This window comes from Lutjanus erythropterus, chromosome 14 (assembly GCF_056507025.1).
Source record: "Lutjanus erythropterus isolate fLutEry1 chromosome 14, fLutEry1.hap2, whole genome shotgun sequence".
In the NCBI taxonomy this organism is placed as follows: Eukaryota; Metazoa; Chordata; class Actinopteri; order Lutjaniformes; family Lutjanidae; genus Lutjanus; species Lutjanus erythropterus.
In genome coordinates this window covers 6,119,527-6,145,002 of record NC_139330.1, presented here as the reverse complement: position 1 = coordinate 6,145,002, position 25,476 = coordinate 6,119,527, and the positions used below count along the sequence as shown (strand labels likewise).

The window sequence follows — 25,476 nt, the reverse complement described above, 5'->3', positions numbered from 1 at the left end:
TCAGGAATTGCCTCTTTATTTCAGGAATTGCCTCTTTAAAAAAGGATGAGGTTTTTTTTATGTCTCTTGGCCTGCCAGTGCAAACACAGCTTGAGTTGCGTCTTAGTCAGCGTCTCTTGATTTTCAGTTTGGACTGCACTGGAAACAATGAAGTCTGAATACCGTGCAACCATAGAGAGGACAGGGAATGTAGAGCCCAAGAGTGCTGGACAAATAATGCAGGATAACTTACTTATGTTGCACGAGCATGAAAATAGAACTAAAGATAAGATAAGATAAGATAAGATAAGATAAGATAAGATAAGATAAGATAAGATAAGATAAGATAAGATAAACTTTATTGATCCCTCACTGGGGAAATTCATAGATTACAATAGCTCAGAAAAGAATAGGTAATAAAGGAATGAATGACAGAATACAGATAAAATAAAGATAATGAATGTACAAGAATTTTCAATGTAAAATTTCAAGCTATATGCACAGGGTATATACACCTTTCACCTCGATACATGGAGATATATGGATAATTGTGCAAGATAATGTTGTCATACAGACATGATGCGTAGCATTATATTAAGAGAAAAAATATAAATACTTTTGCCTCGTAAATGGCTAGTTGCACAAAGAAACAGAGATTGGATTGCAAAGAAGACAAGCAGCAAAAATTCACAGTGATGATTCACAGTATGAAGAAACTTTTACATGGCATGATTTAACAGTGAAAAATATAACATATTGTATAATGCATAGGGTAATTGCACATAAGAAATGTGACAAATTAATTTATAAAATACAAGTGTACAAAAACATAATTACAAATGGGACACAATACTGTGATCTTCTGTTGAGAAAAACATTAACATTAAACCCATGGTGGGTGCAGGAGAACTCCAGTGGAATGTAAAGTTGACACTGTGGAGACTATGTACACACTTCCTCAAATAAATGACAACAGTCAAGCCTATAAGAGACCCCTCACTGTGACCTGGAGGTTTTCACTTCTGCTGAGGAAGCAGCTATCCAGGGTCAGGTTCTCTCCTGGAAGCCAACCTACAGAAACATCCAGCAGCAGGTGTACTTTTTTTTCTAGATCAAACTATGAAATCATGGGTGGAGTCAAAAGGTAAATAATACACTTGATATTGACCTTGTAATTAATGCCAGAATTGTCTGCCTTTTTAATTCTACAACATCAGACGTAATACAAACAAATACATTTCTCACTAAAAATGTATGTTAACTTTTTTTTTTCTGATTATATCACAGGGATATCCTTCTTTACTCATTGTGCTGCTGCTATGTGATCCCACAGTATCTGTGCACAGGACTTCATTCTCAGAGTAAGTACTTCTCTGCATTGCAAGCTGCAGTTGGCGTGAACATTTAATGGAAAAAACACTTGGACACTGAAGTAATAAAATTACATGTCCAGTGCATTACCACAAAGATGAGTCATGTCCACTTGTATTCCAAATATCAGCATCTATCAAATTACCATACGTGTTAATAATATCTTTACTGGTTGGTTTGTACTTTTGACTGCTGCTTGTCTTTGTTTAAGCTTTTTTTTTCTTTGTGCTTAGCATGAGTTGTGGGATATGTGACATATTGAATTATAGTGCAGCTTTTCTTTTATATGCAATGAGGTCCATGGAGCTATGCTGGCTGTTTTATTCAATAATATAAGGTATTTATTATATGGCTTTGACATTGTTTCTTTTTTATGAGGCATGTGCAATATTTTGTCTCCCATCCGTACACACTGCTGCTCTTATCTATATTTTATTACATTATGTGTGGGTCTGTGCAGCAGTGCTAACATTTCTGGCTTAGGGAGTCCAGCTCTGTGCCTGTAGATAGATTTAACTGTGCATTGAATGGCAATACCTGAATAAAATGCACTGATAAAAAGCATCAGAGAATAATACTATAGTATCAACCCTGAGGCACACATTCGAACAGTGTCAGGTGTTTACTACAGTGGATGGAGAAAGGAAATGGAGGAAAGGAAGGATCTGCTGTGTGTGAATCATTCATTCAAACTTGATAAAGACCTTTAACTTCCTGTCCAGATGTGTAAAAACAGGGAAATCTAGAGCTGAAGTGTTAAAGAGGAAACCACAAACAACCAGAGATAGCCTAATATTTATTCAAGGCAGTGGTGCAGCTTTCCAAACACTGAGCTTTTATTCCCTCCCCACAACACACACACACACACACACACACACACACACACACACACACACACACACACACACACACACACACACACACACACACACACACACACACACACGCGCGCACTCCACACACTTCGACTGCTAACGTGCTGCTCTCTGTTTCCATTTTGCAGCTGTGAGATTTTCGTCTCAAGTTGGTATTCATATGGAGCAGGCCATGTGCCCTCAGATCAACATTGGGGAGGATTTTTTCCCAGGTGGATTCACAAGAACTAAGCACAGTTTGCTTTTTTATTTGCTTGACAGTAACACAGTAACCCTGCCCATATAAGAGCAGGGCTACAAAATAGTAGTCCCATACAAGTATATATATTAAATGATGATGATTTTACATTTAACCACTCTTTTGTCCCTGTACATTCAGGTTTTTACATTATGTCCCAGTTCCACATAGCTGAACTGGCTAGAAGAGGCACTGTTAAAAAGGTTACTGGATCATCTCCTCGGCACGTTGCTTATCAAATAGGCCCAGCATTCAACTTCAGAATCAACACAAGGTAAGCTGTAGAGCAGTGATATTCAACTTGCAGCCCGCGGGCCAAATCTGGCCCCCAACAGGGTGCCAGGTGGCCCTCTGATCACTCTCTGATTTACAATAAAAATAAATTGACTCACACTGTTCCTCCCATATGCCAGTTTTGTATGATGGGATAAATTAGGCTCTTATTTTCTTTGCATGATGGCCTTTCAGGTTGTGCAAAGGGCAGTAGGATCAGATGGTTAGCTCTGCAGGAGAAAACAACTATTACCTGAAGAGGAGCAAAAGTTTCACAGAAATTAGAATAATTCTCATCCTGTAAATGTTCATTTTATAAAGATACTTCATATTCTGTCTCTGGTAGGAGCAGTTTATGTTTATAAATCACTCCAACATTTCAGTTATTGCAAGAGGAAGAGGTGCCAGCTATGTTTAATAGGACAGTTCATCCCAAAATCAAAAATACATATTTTTCCTTTACCTGTAGTGGTATTTATCCATCTAGATTTTTTGATGTGAGTTGCAGAGTTTTAGAGATATCAGCCATAGAGATGGCTGCCTTCTCTCCAATATAATGAGAATAAATGGAACCCAGCTTTGGTGCTCAAACCAAAACAATCTAAACCAGTGTCTCTTTCCAAAAATCATGAGCTGCTTTCCACAGACCTTGTTGTAAGCAATTAAGAACTACTTTCTTTCTAGTTGAAAAGAAAGTAGTTCCAGTAGCTTCTAGTAGGTCCAGTTCCTACTTGAAACTGCTCACAACAAGGTCTGTGGATTATCTTAAATAACTAGGTCATGATTTCTGGGCAGACACTGGTTTTGTATTTTTCAAACATATACATATATATTTTTTTGGTGCTTTGAGCACCACAGGCTGAGTACCACATAGTCCTATTATATTAGAAAGAAGGCATCTCAGCTGGTTTTTCCAAAACTCTACAACTCATACCAAAATAACTAAAAAAGAAAAGTGTTTATTTTTGGTTTTGGGGTCACGTGTCCTTTTAAACGTCCTCTTTATTCTGTCTCCAGTAGGAGCACTTTATATTCATGAATCATTCCAACATTTAGTGATTGCATGATGGATGAAGTTCCAGCAATGTCTAATGTTGTAGAAACTCTTTCAAATGTAACCAAAGCATTAGAGCTGCAATTATCAAATGCAGAAAAACATCTGATTTATTTATCTGTCCTCACATTGAATAAATTTTGTTAATAATTTAAGTTAGGCAGTTAATTTGAAAATAAAGAATTGCAGAAAGATAAGTTCAGGCAGATAAGTTCTGGTCCTTTTTATGTTTATTCTTTGTATCTAATAAATAACGTTATTATTCATGTTTGTTTATGAACTGGCCCCTGGCATCCTGTCATTGCTGAAAAGTGGCCTCTAAAATGGAGTTGTATGAGTGAACACTGACATCTAGTGGTTGAGCTGGTATAACACCATTTACCCTGTCCATGGTGCTGAACATCAAAGACTGGCTAAAACTGCACCATCACATTTTATTTCTGTATCACAGCTTAAACAGATACTTCACAAATTTGATATTCTATATGATGAAATACATGATATGATCGTTATAAGCACAATATAAAGGGTGATATATCCAGAACACAATAAGTCCTCATTGAAATATTGATTTAAAATCAAAGATGGGGTTTTAATAACACTCCCTGCTCTGTGTTTCAGATCAGCTTATCCCCTGGGCCTGCCGGAGGAGTTTGCATTTGTGGCCGTGCTGCGGATGAGTGGCAGCACCGTCAATAAAAACTGGAATATTTGGCAAATGCAGGACGTGAATGGCAGCGAGCAGCTGTCCGTTAGACTCAGCGGGGAGTCCAAGTCTCTGGAGTTTACCTTCACAGAGCTGGACAGCAGGTCGAGGCAGACTGTTGTTTTCAGCCACCTGGCTTTTCTTTTCAATGAGCAGTGGCACAAAGTCCTGCTGGACGTCAGCAGGAGCTCCGTTACGCTTTACGTGGACTGCGTCATGGTCGGCTCTCAGAATTTACCCCCCAGAGAAACAGTCAGTCTGGACGGCTTCACGCTTATCGGAAAACTCAAGGACAACCCAGTGATGGCAGTTCCGGTATGTCTATGATTTTAGCACCGAATACCCAAGTAAAAAAGAAGTGTACTATAATGTATTAAAATATAATTTAATAACACTTTAATGTGTTAAAAATATAATTTAATGACAACACAAAAGTTACTACAAATAGACGTGTACTTATTTTTGCTTAATTTAAAGTACATTTAAATTGTACCTTTAAAAATGCACTTCAAAATAGATGTCAACCTCAATGTACTAATAAATGAATATACTAATGTTGCAATTCTTAAGGTGGTGCAGTGTACCTGGGCCTACAAGAGGTGTACTTTATTGTAAGTGTTCTGCAAATTGTACATCAGTATACTTTTTAAAATTACAGCTATGATGCATTAGTTTGCTCTTGAAAGGTATAATTAATTATTAATTAATAAAGCATACTTTGTAATACACCAGTAGTATGCTTTATTAAAGTGAAGGCTACTTTAATTTCACTTCACTAGAAATGTATTAGGTAGTCTTATAAAAGTGCACTTGATAACGTTTATTCAAAACTGTACTTAAGTGTACTTTGGAAAAGTAGCACAAACACATTAAACTTTAATTTCATTAATCAAGAATTCCTAAGCACATAAACATACTAAATACATTAAATATGCTTTCCTACAATTTAATTACAACCAAAATATACTTAAAATTAGTTGTTACACAATTAAAATATGATTAGTCTGGAGGCAAGTACAATCAAGTATGCTAAACTTAAATATATTTATAGCATATTTATTTCTCACAAGGGAACAATTTTTGCATCTAAAGCAAGACCTGTAAGTTTCTTGAAGTTTACACAGAAGTTCCACCACTTTCAGAGCCCATAATTATTTATCATTATAGAAAAAAAGTCATTTACAAAGTCATTTGATTGCTCTTTCATGTGCCAGAAACTTCTTAATGCAGAACACTTTGATATGACGAGAAATGTGTGTGTACTTTCACATTAAAGTAAAATTAAAGTCTCCCCTTTGAAGGGTAGGAGTGTTGACATTACAATTGCAATCCTTTCAAGTTATTGCAACAGTATATTGACACTGCGGAAAGAAATAACTATTGTGAAATGCTTTTACTTTTTATTTGTTTAAGTCGAGACCCTTGCTTGATTGTGTTTCCTTCAGGAGTCTTTGACATGCAAAAGTTTAGGAATCCCTGTGTTTTCTCACCCTGCTGTGTGGTTTCTCTGTGACAGTGTTCGGTAGTCTAAGCCTGCTGTCTCTCCATTCAGGCTTTGTCGACAAATATGTGGAATTTGTTGCAGGTTCTGGTGAAGAATACGAGCTGTGCATTGACTGAATCATCTCTGTAGCACCACACCAGGCAGCCCAAGTTGTGGATGGTTTCCAGAGATTCAGGCGCACTTGTTGTGCACAATTACGCACGAAAACACACCCTAATATGAATTCATATTTAGGATATTTGACCACATAAGCGTTTAAGGCCTACAGCAATACTTCGATAACAAGTCCCATAGTGTGACTAATTTATTGTGCAAACATATCCTGCCCTCTGCTTTTTATCGTATTTTGCAGAAAATCCAGACTTCGGGCTAATTGTTAATGGGAACAGCCTCTTGATTTTAGGACCCAGGGCGGTGGAGCTTTAACTTGCTGAAGGATTAGGGCACTACGCTGTGTATTTGTTGTGGTGATACTGTGCTAATCTATTATTTTCCCTTCATTCATTTATCAAGTTTGAACTCCAGTCCATGCTGATTCATTGTGACGTGACGCGAGCCCGGGCAGAGCCTTGTTACGACCTCCCAGCCAGGACATCGGTAAGAAACGTTAAAATAATGTACAAACAGTCTGTGGTTTGGGATGTCAGCAACAGCTATTAAATTTAAGAACTGGGTTTGCCGAATCACCTCAATGTCTGTTAATAGAGAGCGAAGTCAGCATCAGCAATGTGTGCGTAAAGGCGCCGTTTGATGACCAAAACAAACTTCAATTTGTCACACCTAAGATAAAGTTTGAGCAAAATCATTTTGGGTCATGGCAGAGGTTAAATAACCCGCTGACCCTGCCTATTGGTGGCGTCTGCGCAGTGGCTCCTCCCCGCAGGGCCCCCCCTGCAAACCCTCCAATCCCTTCCTGTGGCCAAACATCGTATGAATATACATGAGCCCCTGGTGGTTATGGGACCTCGGACGGTCTAGATAGCCGAAGTGGATTCAGTTGGGTTGTTTTGTCGGGGGCTCCTTCAACCCAACAAATCCCAGAGAAAGGACTGACAACTTTTACCTTTCCTGCCCACGGGGAGATCATGGCTCCCAGCGTCAGAGGGCCACTGTTGCTTCTGCTTCTACAACTCGTCCTTATCTGCTCCGCTCAAGTAAGACTAATTATGTTTCTCTGTCTCTCTGTTTGTCTCTATAGCCTGATGTGACAGAGGTGCAGGTGAGTGTTCTCACGCTGCTCATGCTAAATAACAAGAACCATTTTATCTACAAATTCTGTCGAGATGCTGGGATTGTTCCATCCAGAAAATCTATTGGACATCTGCCGCAGAAAGAAAATACTTTTGTCAAGAGTCTTATTTTTAAACCTTAACTTTTGCAAAGTGTTATCTAATGCTGATGAATTGTACAATCGCAGATCAGCTATATAGACTGTAGGCTCTTTCAGTGTATGCATTTATCAATGTCCTCTTGTAACATACAATTAGTTAGTGCACCTGTTCTCATTTTTTTCATATTGTCTGTGTTGCAGAATGCCAATGTAAGACATAGCAAGGATTGGTGAGGTCATTTTTAGATATCTAAGCTGATATTTTCTGATCATATTATTATTGTTTTTTATTATTTTACTTAGAGGGGCCCAGCTGGCCCTCCTGGACCTGCAGGTGTCCCAGGAATTGATGGCATTGCTGTAAGTGCTCTCAGCTCTCTTACATTGTCCATGTACTGTGTCAAATACATTGCAAATAGTTCACACTTTGTTCTCCTTAAAACAATGAATCTCTTTTGTTTCAGGGAGAGAGGGGAGCAGATGGCGAGGATGGTCCTCCTGTAACTATAATATTTAATTTTTAAAAAATATAATGTATTGCATTGCTCTTAATGATAGCATCTTTCGCTGATTTGTGTGTGTGTGTGGGAAACCTTTGTTTTCAGGGACCTGATGGAGATGCAGGTAAACCCGGCTCTTCCGGATTACCTGGAATTCCTGGAAATGATGTGAGCACTCTATGTTTTATGTTTTATATATTTGGTGTTTGCTGCATGAGGTCAGGTGAACATGCAACCCACAAGCCTGTGAGGGGGTGGAACTACAAAGTGTGATCCTCCTACTATATATGATGATTTCACTTATTAGTTCTGTAGAATGACCATTGAAATTTACAGCTAGCAGGGGATCTTGGGGAAATGGGTGCAAAAATGTGAGGAATTTATTAAACAGGATGAACAAATCCAGATTTCCTTTGTGACACGGTAAACCAGGACCCGAGTGTAATTAACTTTGCTCCCCTCAGAGTTGAAAGGAGGGTTAAGAAAACATCCAACCATAATACTGGTGCTGGTGATATATTGGCAAAGAGAGGGTAGTTCACCTTAAAGGTTTATTTCAACATTTTTTCAGAATGTGTTTCTATAAAGTATTGTAAAAATGCACATATTTTATGCATCATGAGTCATTATAAGCCTGTATTACCAGGATTCTGAAAACAATAGCAGCTTTGTTGGGTGGCCACTGTTGGTATCTCCTGTTGAGAATCCTCAAAACAGTGTGGAATGATTTCTTTCAGTGCGCTTGTTTGAAATGAGTCAGAGGAATGTTGCTCTGTGCTTGGTTTGCAGTCTGAGACTTTTGCCCTCTGCCCTGGCCCTGACTTTTTCTGTGTGTCTGCTAAGTTGAACTGCCTCAGAAAGAGACGACTTTTGTCTGGAGTCCCTTTTTTAAACCTCAAGTTTTGCAAAGTGTTATCTAATGCTGATGAATTGCACAATTACAAATCAGCTATATTGACTGTAGACTCTTTCAATGTATACATTTTTCAATGTCCTCTTGTAATATACAATAAATTAGTGCACCTGTTCTCATTTCAAATGATTCCTTTCGGTGCACTTGTTTGAGAGAGAAGTGTTGCTCTCTGCTTGGTTTGCAGTCTGAGACTTTTGCCCTCTGCCCTGGCGCTGACTTAGGCTGTGTGTCTGCCAAGTTGAACACACTCTTGCGGACGTCATGATGTGTTCAAGAACAGAACTTTTATCTCACTATGACTGAAGCTGTAGTGTATTAACTGTAATTAATAATTTTTCTGGATTTATTATAGTAATTAGATATTATAGTTGTATCACAGATTACTTGATTACATTTTTGATTACAACTTCAAAATATGGCAATTTTAAAATTCTGAAACTCCTGAAAAGCGTTTTCTACATACATCACTCCTCTCAGGTTGCCAGTTTTGTTAATATTGACTTAACTTATATTTGTTTTGTTTTTTCAAAATGATGATTTATGGATAATGGAGTTTATTCCTTTTCATTTACACTGAAAATGAAAGATTAACATTTTGAGGAAGAGCTTATCTTGAATTACAAGAAGAAAGTCCATGCAACCTAATGAATTAAAACTTACAAAGAAGAAGCAGTGTCCCACAGGTTGTAGAATACACAAAATACACATGTACTTTGTGCCAGAACTATTTTTAAGGGTAATTTTATGTGACCAACTGTAAATGATGAATATACAAAATGCATTTTTTTTTCATTGAAAATGTTTTGAGATGTTTAAAGAGAAAAAAAAAAAAAAAATTCTGGACCTGGACTAGGATTTATGTGGCTGCAGGTACAATATTTTCAATATGTGATGTTTAAGAAATCCAAAAGTAATCCTAAAGTATCTGGACAGGATTGCATTTTTTGTAATCCAAGGGATAATTATACTATATTATAAAATCCATGTAATTTATATTCAGTTACTGTAACCTGAGTAATCTGAACCAACCCTGTTTATGGATACACAGGACTCCTCCCACTGGAGTGTAATAGTGTTGTGATGATGTAACGTGGAGATCTGAGGCCGAATTTAGGAATATTGACATGGGGGTGGGGTGTATTGACTGCTGAGGTCAACCTGCATGTTTTTTTCCAATATAAGGTGAAAATATAGATGCTGAAGGGCTCAAGAGTTTGTTATGATGTGTTAGTTAAGCTTGATGTCTCCTCTCTGCAGGGTTTGACCGGCCCTATTGGAGATCCTGGGCCCGACGGTCCCCCCGGACAGAAAGTGAGTGACTAATGAGCCTTTGCTTTTCCTGCTTCACAGACTGTCAGTGAAATGGTGCCAAGCTGCTGTCCAGTCTCTTGGCATGGCAGTGAGAGCCGCAGTGCATAAACCAATTCCTCATGACAAATGAGACTTAATCCTGCAAGTCTTCTGTGTAATCTCCGTGGGGAATGAAGCCCCAACATCGGTCCTCATTAGGCTAAACATTGCTGGGTCAAGTGTGCCCGGCACAGTCATGTGATGAGCCGGAGGAATGTTAACTTGGACTGTCTACAGGCTCGCATAGCCTAATATTACATGAACAAGGTATTTAAGTATTTGTACATATATGCAATGTAATGTATTTGTCTTCATCCTTTAGGGTGAACCTGGAAAACCTGGACCCCGTGGAGCAGCTGTGAGTTGCATTTCTTCTTGTGTCATTCCAAAGATAAAATAAGATAAGATAAAACTGAAGGAAATACTTTTGCCAGATTGCTCCAAAACGGATATCAACAATAGAGTGTTAAATATGAATTGAAATGTAAAATATAAAGTGCATAAGGAGGAAAAGCAAAGATGCAGTGTTTATTCATAATAGAATAACAATAGAAGTGAGATAAGTAAAATTAAATAGTAAGCTAGAATAGAAAAAGTAGTAGCTGACAATGACAGTAGAAATAATATTGGCCGTGATACTGAGAAATAATAAAAAGCTACATTACACCAGATAATGAACATAACCTGGTAATATTGTACTTTACTTATTATGTAAATGAAATAATAAAAAGTAATGAAGAATAATGTTACACATGATAATTAAAACTAATAATAGACATGATAATGAATAGTTAAATTGCACATATTAAAACATGATAGTAAACATAATAGAAAAATAATATTACAATGATAATGAACACAAAGTTGCCCATGATATTGAAAAGTGATATTGCACAAAATGTTGAGACAGTAATGCTGCACATAATATTGTTCTCATGATGCTTCAGTTTTATTTCCTGCAGAAAGGGATGAGGGATATCAGGATCAAATCAACCATGATGTCTTTCTTGTGTTGTGTACACCAGATTCTATATATCACACTCACTCATGCTCTATATGTCTCTTTTTAGGGTGTTGGGCCAGATGGACCCCCCGTAAGTAATTTGTTTATGCTACACAATCAGCACCACAGTTTATGTCAGATTTTGTTACGCTCAATCAAAAAAAAAAAAAAGTGTTAATTTTGAATACCTGCAATGTGACTTTGAACAGGGACCACCCGGGCCTGGAGGACTTACGGGTGAAGTGGGAAAAGCAGGACCACCTGTGAGTAGACAAAGAGCAGTGGACTGTTTCTATGTTTCAAATTAGGATTACAGGCTAGAAAATACAGTGCAGCTTCAAATACTACTGGCGTGAGGACTGAGGTTGGGGTGTGCTACCACTGACCAATGACAGAACAGATGTGATAACATAGAGAAAGTCTGTCCAAACTGACATGACTCATACTGTATGTAGTTGAGGCCACTTTCACTGGATGAAACCTGTCTACAGATCATTTAAAATATCTTCCATCATTTCAAAATCATAAAAAAAACATCTGTTTACTGATTTTAAAAAGTGCTATTGAGCAAACAAATGCACAGGAAAAACAACAATGAAAAAACACTTGTGATAAAATAAAAGGGGAAAAGTTACACATACTTTATCGCATTAAGCTACAAGATTTTGACATACAAATGACACAATTAACCTATAGATCATCAATACATTTCCTACAGTAATTCCTGTCAAACATTGGGAATTTCTCAGAAGTGTACCAGCAGTTTTGTGGTTTGCCGTGTTGACAGAGAGATGGCTATAAAACATCATACAGGAATTTACTAGAATCAACTCATCTTTTCTCATGATCTTAACATAAATATATAAACTTTTATTAACGTCAAGTGAATGAACTTGAAATTTCTGTTTTTTATTTTCGGACCACTTCACAACTTGTAAACGTGAGCTGTTCTGACCTGAAGTCTTTTGACCTAAAATGATGAGTTGAATAAATGCACTTTGACCTCCGTTTTAAAGTTGAACCTGCTTAAAATGATTTACAGTGAATACTTCACTCTACTCTAGATTAAAAGTCTTGGCAAAAAAAATAAAATAAAACCAAAACTTTACAACTTAAGACACTTTAAGAATTTCTGAGTCAAAATTCACAAAGTGTATCTGTACTGTACTGTACTGTCATGACACTGAAAGAGGTTTTGCCCCTGAACCCTCACAATCTATGACAAAACATATTTATGAACACATGATACAAATACATACATATGTATTGTGCACAATATACTGATTATATAATCATTTCTAATGTATTTGACATTCAACCATTTTCTTGGCAATTTTTTTTCACACATTATATTATATTTCATTCATGAAATGGATTTGTGACTAGAAAATCAAAAGAGAATATCAAATATTCAGTCCTTCATCTGATTAAATTGCCTCTGGGTATTTTTTTTATTAGTACTCGTAACCCAGAATGTATCTTTGCTTTATTGGTAAGACTTAGTTTTGATTCATTTTAATTTGATTTTTGCCCTTTGGCTACAGTTGTCCGTGTCATCTTACACTGGATGCCAAAGCAGTGAATTTGGATCAACATTTAAACATTTGCAATCTGGGTTCAACTCTCCATAGTACGTTTACACTGGCATCACCTCTTACTATACAATAAAACATGGAGGTATCTAAGGTAAAAATGGGAACTTATAATGACCACGAATTAACATTTACACACACTGTATAACAGGTGAAACTAAAATATGGTTAAGTTATATTTGTTTAGGAAAAGAGAACTGAAAGGAATCTGTTGTTTTTTTTATGACTTTTCACCACCAACTAGTACTGTTTCACTCAAATGTTCTTAAGATAAAATAAGATAATCCTTTATTAATCCCACAACAGGGAAATTTGTTGTGTTACAGCAGCAAAGCAGATAACAAAATAGAGAGAAGCATCAGTAAAAAACAGTAAATAATAAATAAGTAAACAAACAATATAAACAAGAGGAAATATGGAAAATCTAGACAATATATAATATAAACAGGAGACAGACTGAACAGTTTAAATATTGATATTGCACAGTTGAAATGATAGGTCACCTGAGTGAAATACTGATATTGCGCAGTATGAGATGAAAGTAAGACTTTTGGCAATCTTTCTTGCTGAGAGAAAGCTTCAGTATTCCGCAGTAATGAAGAACCCAGTGCATTCATTCTCTTTGTGTAGTTTTTGACACATTTTATGTCTTTCCACAGGGGGCCATAGGTGTGAGAGGGCCACAGGGACCCCGTGGGCCAATTGGGCCCAGAGTAAGTGACACAGCTTAATTTGACATCTCACACATTTTGCAAATGATTTGACATTTGACTTTATATTTCACAAGGGAAGGAACATCATGCAGCCATGAAATCAGTTCGGGCTTGTTAGTGATGCCAGCATTGCACACTGCTGTCCTTCCTCCAGTGTTTTACAAGCTCCTTAGATCCATCGTGATGTTCCTAAATTGTAATACTGAAGTGGTAACTTGTGTTTTCTCTAAATTTCAGGGTGCAACTGGAATGCTAGGCAGTGCTGACCTGGTAAGGCTTTGTTTTCTGGAAATTATGACTATGATTTGTTTGCATAAAATGTCAGGAGTATTTACTGACTTTTATTTTCTTGTTTAGTGTCCAAACTCTTGTCCACCTGGGACCCCTGGGCATCCTGGCCTTCCTGGCATGAAGGTGAGTAGCAGAGTAGAGGTGTTTAGTGTTGCACTAAAATCATGTTAGTGACCCAATATATAGTGTGTTTAATGGATTATTCTCTGTATGTTTCAAGGGCCACAAAGGCGTCAAAGGTGAAGCAGGAGAACCCGGGAAACAAGGGCACAAGGTAAAATATGTTCAATTTAGGGGAAAACTCAACAAAAGCCAAGTATTTCTAGTCATGAGAAATGTTATAAACAACAACAGCATCAACAAAGTGAATTTATAGTCACATAAAACTGCATAAATAGTACTTAAACATATATTTCCCTCCACATGCCACAACAGTCCACATCAGAAAACAAATCTGCATGACTTAAAAGTGAAAAAGGAATTCTTGGCACCTTTGAGACAAGTTTTATTTGTGCCAGTCCATTCAAGAGGAAGTGATACAAGCCTATGTGTAATGCCTCTGACTCCTTGTAATGCACGGAGGATGATTTATTTGAAATGATGTTCAAGCACAACTACCCTCTCCCTGTAATGTGTCTATGCACTATATAAATGGAAATGAGTCTGGGCCTATCTCCCTTTATCACCCCATGCCAGGATATGATTTACTGTCAGTCTGCGTTCCGTCCCCCAGAATGATTTTCTCCTTCACTGAAACTTTCATTTCAGGGGCCTTTTGCCTGTTTTCCACTCACAAATTCACAAATATGAATACGAACTAAAGTTAATGATAGAATAAGCAGATGCTGGGGTTGGAAGTGTATAAATGCATGAGATTGAAGAAGAACACTGAAATATAAAATAAGTATGTATTTGAAAGATGGCACCCTGGTACACAGTTGTAAAATTAGAGACTGTGTGACCCAGTTACATATGAAAATATGCAATATGCTTCACTTTGTATTTGAAATGAACAGCAACAATTTTCCTGTAATTATTGCATAATAATAATATCATAAAAATCTATGATAATATACATTGATGGGATGTTTTTTAGACTCTATTTTAATTAAACCACCTGCAAGTGAAGACATTTCTTTTAATGATTCAAGAGCGGCTGACTCAGGCTTTCATCTTCCTCTTTTGTTTCCATTAGAAGAATATGAATTCAGATTTTTTTTTTTTGTATCAGACAGTCAAGCAGAATTAAGAATATGCTCTCGTTTCTTGCCCTGAGAGTTTCTTTATGTTTGTTGTGTAATATTTCATTATCAGCTATGTATTATTTATGTCTGTCTGTTTATGCAAATTCTAATGCACATAATTAAAAGAAGAAATTGCCTTTTTAACAGCAGGAAATGTGCGCAGACTCAGACAGGCACCACCTCTTTTTTAATGGATATGCCTCCTCAGGTCTACCAGAGTCAGCAAATAAATTATTTGTAATTTGCAAAGCAGGAGGATGGTAATTTGGAGTTAAATTGTCTGCTTTTGCCCCCTTACAAGCCATTAAAAAGTGGGTATTAAACACATTTCAGAGTGTCTGCCTCATTTTCTAATTAACACACAGTTGATAGGAGCAGCCTCTGTTTGTCCTCTCATAATGTTGGTAAATTTGCTGCTCAGCTGATTGACTACTTGTGTTCTTCTGCTAATGTTCTTTTTCTTTTTTTCTCAATCAGGGTGAGGAGGGGGACCAGGGAAGTCCAGGGGAGGTCGGATCCCAAGGACCAACGGTTAGTCACTGTGTCCATTAGATGATAGTGGAGTCTTTCAGGTTACATTTTGTTTTTTATTGTGTCAGGTCTCTTTTTTCTGCTCACCGAGGTACCTATTTGTTATGTCAGGGTCCTCAGGGAATTCGTGGAGCCACAGGAATGATGGGACCCAAGGGAGAGATGGTAAGTTCTTCCATGACTTTATTTCAGCCCGTGGTACCTTTCAGATATGTCACATTCTTCCTGAATTACTTCCAAATTAAGGGTGAATTACATTAAAAATGTTTGTTCTTTAAACAGATTAAAATACCAATATTAATATTGTTCTCTTGCAGGGAGTTCGAGGTCTTGATGGAGATCCAGGTCCCCAGGGTGTTGCTGGGGCCACTGTGAGTTTGTCACACAATAACAGTCCTTTTATTTTTGCACCAAATGTGGTATGTGTGAGTAGCATATGATTCCATGCATTATTTTAGGGCGATCGAGGCCAGAGAGGCGTGATGGGCGAGCTTGGGCCTAAAGGTGAACAGGTCAGTAGACACATTAGACAGCACATTTTCAGATGAAGGAAATAAAGGCTAATTCACTGTTTGTTTGTTTTTTGTATAATTTTAACAAATGGACTAAATGTACTGTTGTTTTGTCGTTTAGGGTGTTCAAGGGCCAAGAGGAATCACAGGTCTTCCAGGTCCCAAGGGAGAGGCTGTGAGTGTCATCAGTAATGACAAATGAAACTTTAATATTCAGATATATTGTCTGCAAAAATTCATTTTAGGATTTATCACCAGGGCTTACCGGGTGTGGATGGTCGCGAGGGTATTCCTGGAATGCCAGGAGCAAAGGTAGAGCACCATTTCTGCTATTTTATTTATAAAACTAGTAAGCTCTAATGTTATAGTCTATAATATTTAAGTGTGTTCTGTTAGGAGCAGTACTAACTGGTGTTTTTCACTGTCTGTTTCCCTGCAGGGAGCCATTGGGAAGGCAGGCGCTCCTGGAGAGGTTGGACTTCAGGGGCTTCCTGTGAGTGTGACCTTTAACCTAAACTGTCAAGACTAACTCTGATTGGATGCACCTGAGTAAACCCACGAGGAGAAGTTTAAAGCACCATGCAAGCTGCAGTACAATATCTCCACATCTGTACTGAAGTTACAAACAGCAGTCAGACGAATGTTTTTGCATCTAGTATTTTATAACATATAATAAAGTTGATTTGTTTTCAAGCAAATACTTTATAATTCCATCTCTATGTGATAGACAGAGGTGTGAGACTGTCTTCCTCAGGCAGCAAAATGAGAGCAAAGTTTTTCCAGCTCTCTAATCTGTGATTAGACTAATGAAAGGCACTAATGAGAATCAGTTGGCAAACATGAACCGCCTGCCTGTGGCCGCATTAAGACAGATTTTGTAGGCGTAAAAGTTAGCACCTGATTTAAATATCAAGAGCACTTTTGTCACCTTAAGCTTATTTGGGCTAATAGATCCACTAAGCCATCTGTCTTTATGCTCCAGTGTTTCTTGTTTATTTTCTTTTAGCAATTACACTTCCTGCAAGAAATATTTCTCCTTTGTTTGAAGACACTTTTCTCCTTGTTATTGTTGTATCTCATCAAGACATGTTCTCTGTTTTTTAGGGTTTGCCTGGCTCACCTGGACCAAAAGGCTTGAGTGGCCCAAAGGTGGTTTTCTTGATCAATTTTTAAATATTATCATATATTTCTTGCATTTTATTTGGTCACAACCTGAAAGCAATTTTGGTTGTTTCTGCACAGGGAGACGCTGGTCAACCAGGCCTTCCTGGAACAATGGGACCTGCTGGCAAAACCGTGAGTGTGAGCAATATGTGTGTTGAGACGCTGCCATGGTTTTTGATGTGTGACCGTTTCATTTTGCTGTCACACCACAGGGTGAGCGTGGAGAACAGGGAGAGGTGGGACCTGTCGGACCTATTGGTGAACCTGTGAGTATTGCACCTGCTTGAATTTCTATTGTATTTATGTTGTCTGTGTGCTCATTTAAAAGTCAACTTTTTTACTTTATTATTATTTATCTTCTTCTTCCATACAGGGAGCAATAGGAGTGCAAGGCCCTGGGGGTCCACCCGGCAAGCCAGGTGCCAGGGTAAGTTATAAACACACAAGTTGTGGAACACAATTTGAAGATTAGATTTTGACTGATTTTGATTTAAAAAACAATATATTTACTTTGTAAGTGCTTTTATTTTGAAAATAAAGGCCTTATAAAAACCTTTGCAGCCAGTGTAGATCCAACAACAAGTAATAGTAACATATATAAAAAACTTTGGAAAATACATATACAAGGAGAAGCACCAGACAATTTTCTCTTGCATTTTTGATACCTTGAATGAGAGAAGCTGCAGAGGAGGGAAGCCTCCTCAGAGTGTATCGTCCTGGCCGTTGTTTCACTGGAATGTCTCAGAGAATAGACTGAAGCTGGATCTCACATGAGGTCTATTTTCACAGTAAGGGGAGAGCGGCTGAATGAGCTCTCTGTTCTCCTGGCATTCCTCAGACAGTTAGTCGCTGATCAAAGGGGGGAATGGCACACACAAACATGCCCAAGAGAATAAGAATCAATGCTGAGCTGCGTTCATTATGTTCATTATGAGCTCAGTGTGTGCAGTACAAACACAACAGAGGTGTTATGCTTGATGAAATGGCAATATTCAAGATGGACCTCATTGTTATTCAAACTATAAACCAGTCCAAATTGATGACTTTTTTAGAAGGGCCAGATTTTAAAAGAGTAAAGTGCCAGAGGGCAGGATGTTAAATTAGGGATTTAGATGTAACAATGCATCTTTTTATTTTTTCTGTATTAGTTTTTATAATTGGATGAGAATCATTATGTGCAAAATTACACCAAAAAGCAATGCACTTTTGTAATCCAAGATTATAAGATTATTTTAATGAACACAATGCAACTTCATTTTTCTTTATTTTTATTTTCTTCTTCTTTTATTTTTTAAATTCCCTCTTCTTCAACAGCCTGAGTTTTTAACTTTTTAAAATAATAGGCGTCTCTGTGCTTAATAACAGACATAATCAATGAATGGGATTATTAGCCTACGAGTAAAATGATGATCAAAATGATCAGGCAGTGTAAACACCCATAAACCAAGGTGCCAATCAACACCGAAAACTGAGGTTTGCTTTAACAGTTGGTTTTTAATTTAAGTTTCTGTATGTCCTTAAAAAGTTTAAAATCTAATAATTTGAATTTTAGGTCTTATAATGTCTTAAATAATCTTAAAATCTGATATAACTTCAGTCTCACTTTTAAATATGTTTTTGAGAGAAAAAAGTGTAGACTATTGATCAAACTGTAACAACAAAACAAAACTGACACTGAAACAATAACCACTTATGCAACCCTATGATTGCATTCCTAATGGTCTTAACCTGCTGAAACTGCAGAATTCTTTTAGGATATAGATTTTGCCTCTGTATTGGGAAAGTGCGTACAAAGTACTGATATCGTAAATTTCATTCTTCTTTTTGTATTATTGTATATTGCAATAATAAAAATTATTATAATTATAATGTATGGTTGTTACAAAATTCCAAGGCACACCTGGATTTATAATCCTGCTTCTGCTCATCAGACATGCATGTGTATTTTTCGTAGGGACCCAAAGGTGACCCCGGCCTTCCTGGACTCCCTGGTCCTCCTGGCCTGCCCGGTGTGAAAGGAGACAGGGTAAGAAACCACTACAGTCCCATTCAGAGACCTTTGTAAGATTCAGGACTATTGTCTTAAACAGCAAGAGATGAAAGCTCAACAACAAACAGCTGATCAGCTCCCTCTAGTGTGGACAAATAGAATATTCTGAACTTCTGAATTCTGCAGGATACAACGTTCAGCAATGATCATTAAGTCTGTTAACACTTTTGTTTTGTTTATTACAGGGAGAACGGGGAGAACCAGGACCCAAAGGAGAGCAGGTATGACATCCCGATACTAAATATTAATTATCTCTTAATAGTAATGCTGCAATTAAATAACAAGTTGGTAACAAGTTTGCTTAAATCATTAACAGACTGTGTTTTCATAGGGAGAACAAGGTGACGAGGGAAACCCTGGGGACAAAGGCGATGTTGTAAGTTGTAGCACCAGCACTAAAACTGTTAACTTAACTATTCAACATCTTTATTCACAATCTCACCAGACTGTCCCTGTTTCCATCCTCTTTGTTTTATAAATGGTGTCATAGGGTGATGCAGGAGAGCTTGGACCTAAAGGAGAGGTCAGTTTAATCATTAGTATTTTAACCTGATATCTCAGCATTTTTCAACAGTGTCAAACCACTCAGAAAATGCTGCTGCTTTGTAAGATTTCTGTGGTCTCACACTGTGATTTTTGTTAAGCTCGGTAACCCCGGTGAGCCTGGCAGAAGAGGTCCTGAGGGAAGTCGAGGCCAGCCTGGCATCGAGGGGCCACCTGGCTCACCTGGACCACGGGGCATGCAGGGAAACAGGGGTGCACCTGGAGTCAGAGGGTCCCAGGGTCCAGCGGTAGGTCTAAGAAAAAATGATTGAGGGCAGATGCGTAGAGAAAGAAACAAGCCAAGCGTATTTAACCAAAACTCAGAGGCCTAAAAGTTTTGATTCAGCACTTAGACTTACAGGGAGTAGACAAAAAACTAAAGTTTTATTGCAGAGTTCAGTTGTGATCTGTTCCTTCTACACACTGCCTTCTAATATGGTTTTAATATTTTGTTTAATGTCTGTATAGAAGGTACCAGACAGTCTGGTTGGGGCATTATTGGTTTTGTTCATGCTTTTATGATAATTCCACTATTTTCAACCTTTTATGTATTTTGGAGTCTGAATGACTAGTGGTGGTGGAAAGAGTGCTGAAAATCAGTGCTGTTGCATTACATTGGTCTGTTTGTGACTGGATAGCCTTCATAGCTGCTAAAGTACATATGAAAGGTTTGGATATTAATTTAAATTGGTGGCCTACTCTGTATCCAAGTATGGTTTTAGAAGTGGTAAAGTACAAAGTGTAACGCTTAAGTACTTACTTAATTACAGCAATGTGAATAGCTGTAATTCATTACTTCCACTCCTGCTAATAGGCACAAAAAGATTGGAACTGGTCCAGTCAGTCGCCTCAGCCAAAAGCCACAAAATGAGCTGCAGTGGCTGCATAATCCTTGGGTCCAAATGAGCCTGTCAGAGTACATCCACTAATAAGTGCTTGTGTCTGACAACATTATTGAAGGGATTCTGATGGACATTTTTTTAAAGAGTAAGGTATTTTGTTTTTAACTTAAACAGCCATTATATCACTGTCTACAAAGCCTCCAGACTCTGTTGACAAAAACAGTCATTTAAACTCAGAGAACACAGGAGCTGCTGCTGCCTTGATTGGTCAGGTTGTCTGTGTTACTTTGTGACTTTGGTGCTAAAACACCAAATGCAGACAATGGTGAGGTGATCTACTGGACCAGTGTCTAAACTCTCTTTATCTATAAGTCATTTAGATGCCAGAATATGTAAAAATGAGACTTATGTTTAAAAATATCATAATTTTAATTGAAAGTCACACTGCAACACTACTGCTCTATCCACAGGGGCCTCCAAAAGCAACAAAATATGAATTGTATGAATTGTTGTTGAAATATTTGAATCAAACCTCCCTGTCTCATGTTCACGCATCACTTCATGTTTTACTTTCAAACAAATTCACAGTTCCTAATCAACCACACTGTCACCTAATGTTTATTTTAACAAATCATCTTACTAGTTTGGGTCAATTTAAGAGGATATAGAGATACTAATTATAAAGCGTTTCCTCCTTTAAGTCTACAGAACATATTTAAAAAACTAATAAGTCCCTCTGAGCTGAATACTTCCCCCTGCACACTTTTCTTTGTTGTTCTTATGTCCTTATAAGTTTTACATGTGCAAATAAACTTCAGTACACTAAACCCCAATATTGTGAAGCAGCAGGGAATACATCAAACTACATGAGCTAGATGCTATAAGAATGTTGTTTTGTTAAGATTTTAATATGTTTGCACCCACCAAAGGCTCACCTGCACTCTGACTTCCCTATAGAGGAGGCAAGCAAAAAGAACACCTCCTTATTGAGACTGGTAAAATACCAAGTCAAATTTAATACCTGTGTTGTTGTTAGGGGAAACCCTTGTACCTTCAAAATGTCAACTTTTCACAAGAGGAGAAAGGAGGCCTCGTTTTTAGCTTCACTGCAGAGTATTTTGAGATTACTTAACAGGTTTTATAAGAAAGAATAGGGGAATATCCTCCACCGAAAGAGAATCAAGTAATCTTTCAACTATTGTAAAAGCAAGTCACTAAAATATGAGGAGTGGTGTTTTCACTTGACAAGAGTACTGTGACACAAGTGTTTTTGACACTGTCAAGAAATCTATTAAGTCATGTTTTTCCTTCCAGGGTAAAGAGCCAAGTGATCAGCACATCAAACAAGTTTGCATGCGAGTCATGCAAGGTAAGAGCTTGATAGGCCTTTGACCCCATTTATCATCCCCTTGTGCCTCATTTCATGACTTTAATCTTTCCCAGAATGCCTCATTACACAAACGCATACAGAGCCGCCCCTCCATTGTCTCATTGATCTGGGCGGTTGCTGAATACTCTGAAGTTTCAAAAAGGGAAGGTCTCATACCCAAACATGAAATAAACTTCAGTCTTTGTTTATTTGATGGATGAAAGATTCTTTCTCCGAGCTTTAGAAATCTCTCACTGAAGTCACAACCTCTGTTCTCTTCATTCTGTTGCTCTTACGTCTTCACAACTCATCTCCTACACTCATGATTTTTTTATACCCGATGTGCTGAAAAATTAATTTCACCTCCAGCAGACCTGCACTCCTCTGCTCCAAGCAAAGAGTCTGCCTGGGAAGGAAATCTTAAAAAAGAGCAGTCAAGCAGTGGCTGCATGAATTTTCATCAGGAGACAGAAAACTGGAATCTTAAGTGCAAAATACCATGCAGCAAGGAGCCACGGGAGATTAATATTAGATCCTTTACACCATGAACATATATTTTCTGTCGCTGATTGCTTGAAATAAAGGGTATTATCTCCTTTCTGCTCAATTTGCTGAGGTTCTATGGAAAAAGGTTGAAAAACAGGAGAAGCTCGAGGGATATCGTGACCACAATTTCACCTTGTTCTGCCTCACTCTGAACTCAAGTGCAAGAGCTGGAGGACCATCTCTTCAATGAGAGTTGCTTTTGGCTTTTTAGAAATGAGCCTTTTTATGCTACAGCATGCTTTATGACATTATGTCTTAAAAAGTTCCCTTGATAACTGCAACTACAGCTGTTTAAAAACGTCCAGTGTCTTTATTACCAGTTTTGGTTCATTATTGTCTTACTGTCGTACTCCAACAGAACAGCTGGCCCAGTTAGCTGCTAGTTTAAGGAGGCCAGAGTCTGGTGTAGCTGGTTTACCTGGAAAACCTGGACCTCCAGGGCCTCCCGGGCCTCCAGGAGACAATGGCTTCCCTGGGCAGGCTGGATCAAGAGGCCTTCCAGGACTCAAAGGGCCACCAGGAGCTATGGGACACAAAGGACCCAAAGGTAATGAATGTGTTGGCAGGTGTCGCTGTTTAGGGAGATGTGAGAATTTTACATCAAATCAAACAAAGTCATGGTTGTCTTTGTTTGTTGTACATAAATATCCTCATTACAAAACTCGTGTTTCAGGTGAAATGGGAGACAGAGGCTCCAGAGGGCCCACTGCACGAGGACCTAAAGGTCAGCCAGGACCTCCTGGACTTCCTGGTGAGTCAGTTTTCCCTTTTAAATCTGCTCTTCTAACTTAAAGGGTAGCTACATGTTTTTTTCAAGTCTTTCTTAAAACAACATCTTGTGTCTGAAGACGAGTATAGAGAGGCAAATTTCTCCCTTCTGGTGGACTACCATGAGACCTTAAAATAAAATATGAACAGTAGTCAGTGGCAAAAGACAAATATTTTTTTCATCCTGTTTGAATTGTGCCATGAGTCAAACATAATGTTTGTTAAATATTATTTTACAAGACAAAAAAGTGACAGTTTGTTGTAAACCTGTTAAAATATCAGACAGTGAAGATACTTAATTAGACAGATTACACACCCAGAAATTGCATTTTCTTCCTCCAAAGCTAACGTTAGCCACTGAAGCTATGATGCCTGTATGTTCTCATACTGTATCATCATGGAGGAGAGGAAACCCCACCTTTTATTGGCCCAGGTTAATGGCTGCTGCATGTCAGTAAAATAAAGTGAATTATCTTGGCAGTCGATATACATTCAGAATATTTTGATGTTCATGTGTTCCCCATCTTCATAATCATTTCCATACAAATCTAACAACCATGGTGCTGCCATTTTTGGCAGGTATTTTGAATTAAGGACAGGGTCAACGGCATCCTAACTCGCAATAAGATGCAATTAGGAAATATGTTTCTATAATACCAAAAATCCTAAATGTCAGGCAATTGATGACATAATTGTGCAAGATGAGACTGAGCGGTTTCTCACAAAACTAAACGAAACTACAACAAATTACCACAAATTATAACATTCTTCTCTTGTAAAATTATCTTTTAAATCGTCGAACATCATATATGTAATTTGGGATAAATTAAAATAGAAAAAAGTCTCTCACCATTGACTAAAGTATATATGTTTTCCAAAGTAAGGTCCAATAGGGCAGACCGGAAGGATGGAAGGATGATTATAAAATCCAAATTTTCTTTTGGTGTACAGTACATAGAAGTGTATGTGACTGTTGTATTAAGGTAGACTTGAAAAAAAGTGAACATATCCCTTAAATGTAGCAACAAGCATCCTAAAATGAGTTTTGTGATCACAGGTGAGCCTGGAAAACCTGGCTACGGTCAGGATGGTCGTGATGGGCCGAGGGGACGTCCTGGCGTTCCTGGAATGGCCGGTGTACCTGGGCCTCCTGGTCCAGCTGGTCCTAATGGTTACTGTGACCCGTCAGCCTGCAACCTGCAGGCTGGGGCCGCCCAACAGGCTCTGGATGTGAAGGGACCTGCAGGAAACTAAGAGCCACGCTGGCAGAGACAGAAAGAAAGACTGCTGGATTAGCTCCCCTGAGCACACAACATTTTTCACACTGTCTTCCAAAGGGGCTGCGGTTGGTGTGGTGCCTTCATCCATTAACCTCTAGTCTTGTGAACATGTTTTGTGCCAGCCACATCTCCATCAGAGGGAGCGAGCCTCTTCAAGTTGTAAAGAAACACAAAACATTTTCTATGTGCCAAGAAAACCTTGCTCGTTCTGGTGTGTTTTTCTACCTGAGAGATATTTTGATATTTTCAGGAAGGTGTGCTCACATTTTTGAGACAATATGAAATGTTTATCCCACTCTCCTTGTACCTCTGCCTGTATTTTCCCCATTTTCTTCATTTACATTGTCTTCTGAAATAAATGTCCTCCATGTTCTTACAGCAGATTTGAAATGATCACCTAAAGCAAATCAAGATCACCTTTTTTTTGTTTTAGGTGCCTTTTTCACTTATTTTGTTCTATGTGTTAATTTACCAAAGATAAATCTGCTGACCCTCCTTTTTTAAAATATACATTTCTACATGTCTGACTGTTTTTTTTTCAGCCCTTCAGTTCAAAATAAAAAGGAGAGAGGATGAAAATGTCATCAAGTCACACTGACTTCAGTTTATGTTGTAAATCTGTAAAAAATGTTTGAATTGTGGTTAATTATATTTGCTACAAAACAACCTGATGTGAGATTTTGTCTCATTGTACAGAATGACAACAGAGTGCAGTCGTGCATACATGGAAATATATTTTAGGGATGAGGGAGACCCTCATTAATGTTACAAATAAAGAAAACAACACACAGTGTTTAATTTATTCTGTATGCTGGTATCATTCTGTGATAATTTAATATTTTCTGACAAATATGACTGCATCCAAATCCGTGTTCCCAACTGTTTTATTTAAAAAAAGTTGTTCACTTCTAATAGAACAAGAAAAAAAAAAATCT

At 37.9% G+C, this 25,476-nt stretch overlaps 1 protein-coding gene across 1 annotated transcript; it reads left to right on the top strand.

Moving 5' to 3' along the window:
• The first annotated feature begins 996 nt into the window (after positions 1-996).
• LOC146315111 (uncharacterized) lies at positions 997-25,343 on the top strand. Its single transcript, XM_084735700.1, has 38 exons — positions 997-1,123; positions 1,267-1,340; positions 2,354-2,437; positions 2,605-2,737; positions 4,412-4,811; positions 6,514-6,597; positions 7,199-7,219; positions 7,634-7,690; positions 7,795-7,830; positions 7,936-7,998; positions 10,001-10,054; positions 10,416-10,451; positions 11,164-11,187; positions 11,306-11,359; positions 13,348-13,401; positions 13,639-13,671; positions 13,759-13,815; positions 13,913-13,966; positions 15,414-15,467; positions 15,579-15,632; positions 15,785-15,838; positions 15,926-15,979; positions 16,101-16,154; positions 16,238-16,291; positions 16,419-16,472; positions 17,084-17,128; positions 17,222-17,275; positions 17,356-17,409; positions 17,517-17,570; positions 19,098-19,169; positions 19,379-19,414; positions 19,525-19,569; positions 19,684-19,716; positions 19,838-19,984; positions 21,893-21,947; positions 22,852-23,040; positions 23,167-23,244; positions 24,319-25,343. Exons 1-38 carry the CDS (start codon positions 1,107-1,109, stop codon positions 24,513-24,515), a joined length of 2,772 nt encoding a protein of 923 aa, XP_084591826.1. The 5' UTR covers positions 997-1,106; the 3' UTR covers positions 24,516-25,343.
• Positions 25,344-25,476: the final 133 nt, after the last annotated feature.

Coding starts and splice junctions, on each gene's coding strand:
- LOC146315111 (XM_084735700.1), top strand. Junction 15,468..15,578: donor TCGGATCCCAAGGACCAACG/GTTAGTCACTGT, acceptor TTGTTATGTCAG/GGTCCTCAGGGAATTCGTGG. Junction 23,245..24,318: donor AGGACCTCCTGGACTTCCTG/GTGAGTCAGTTT, acceptor TTGTGATCACAG/GTGAGCCTGGAAAACCTGGC.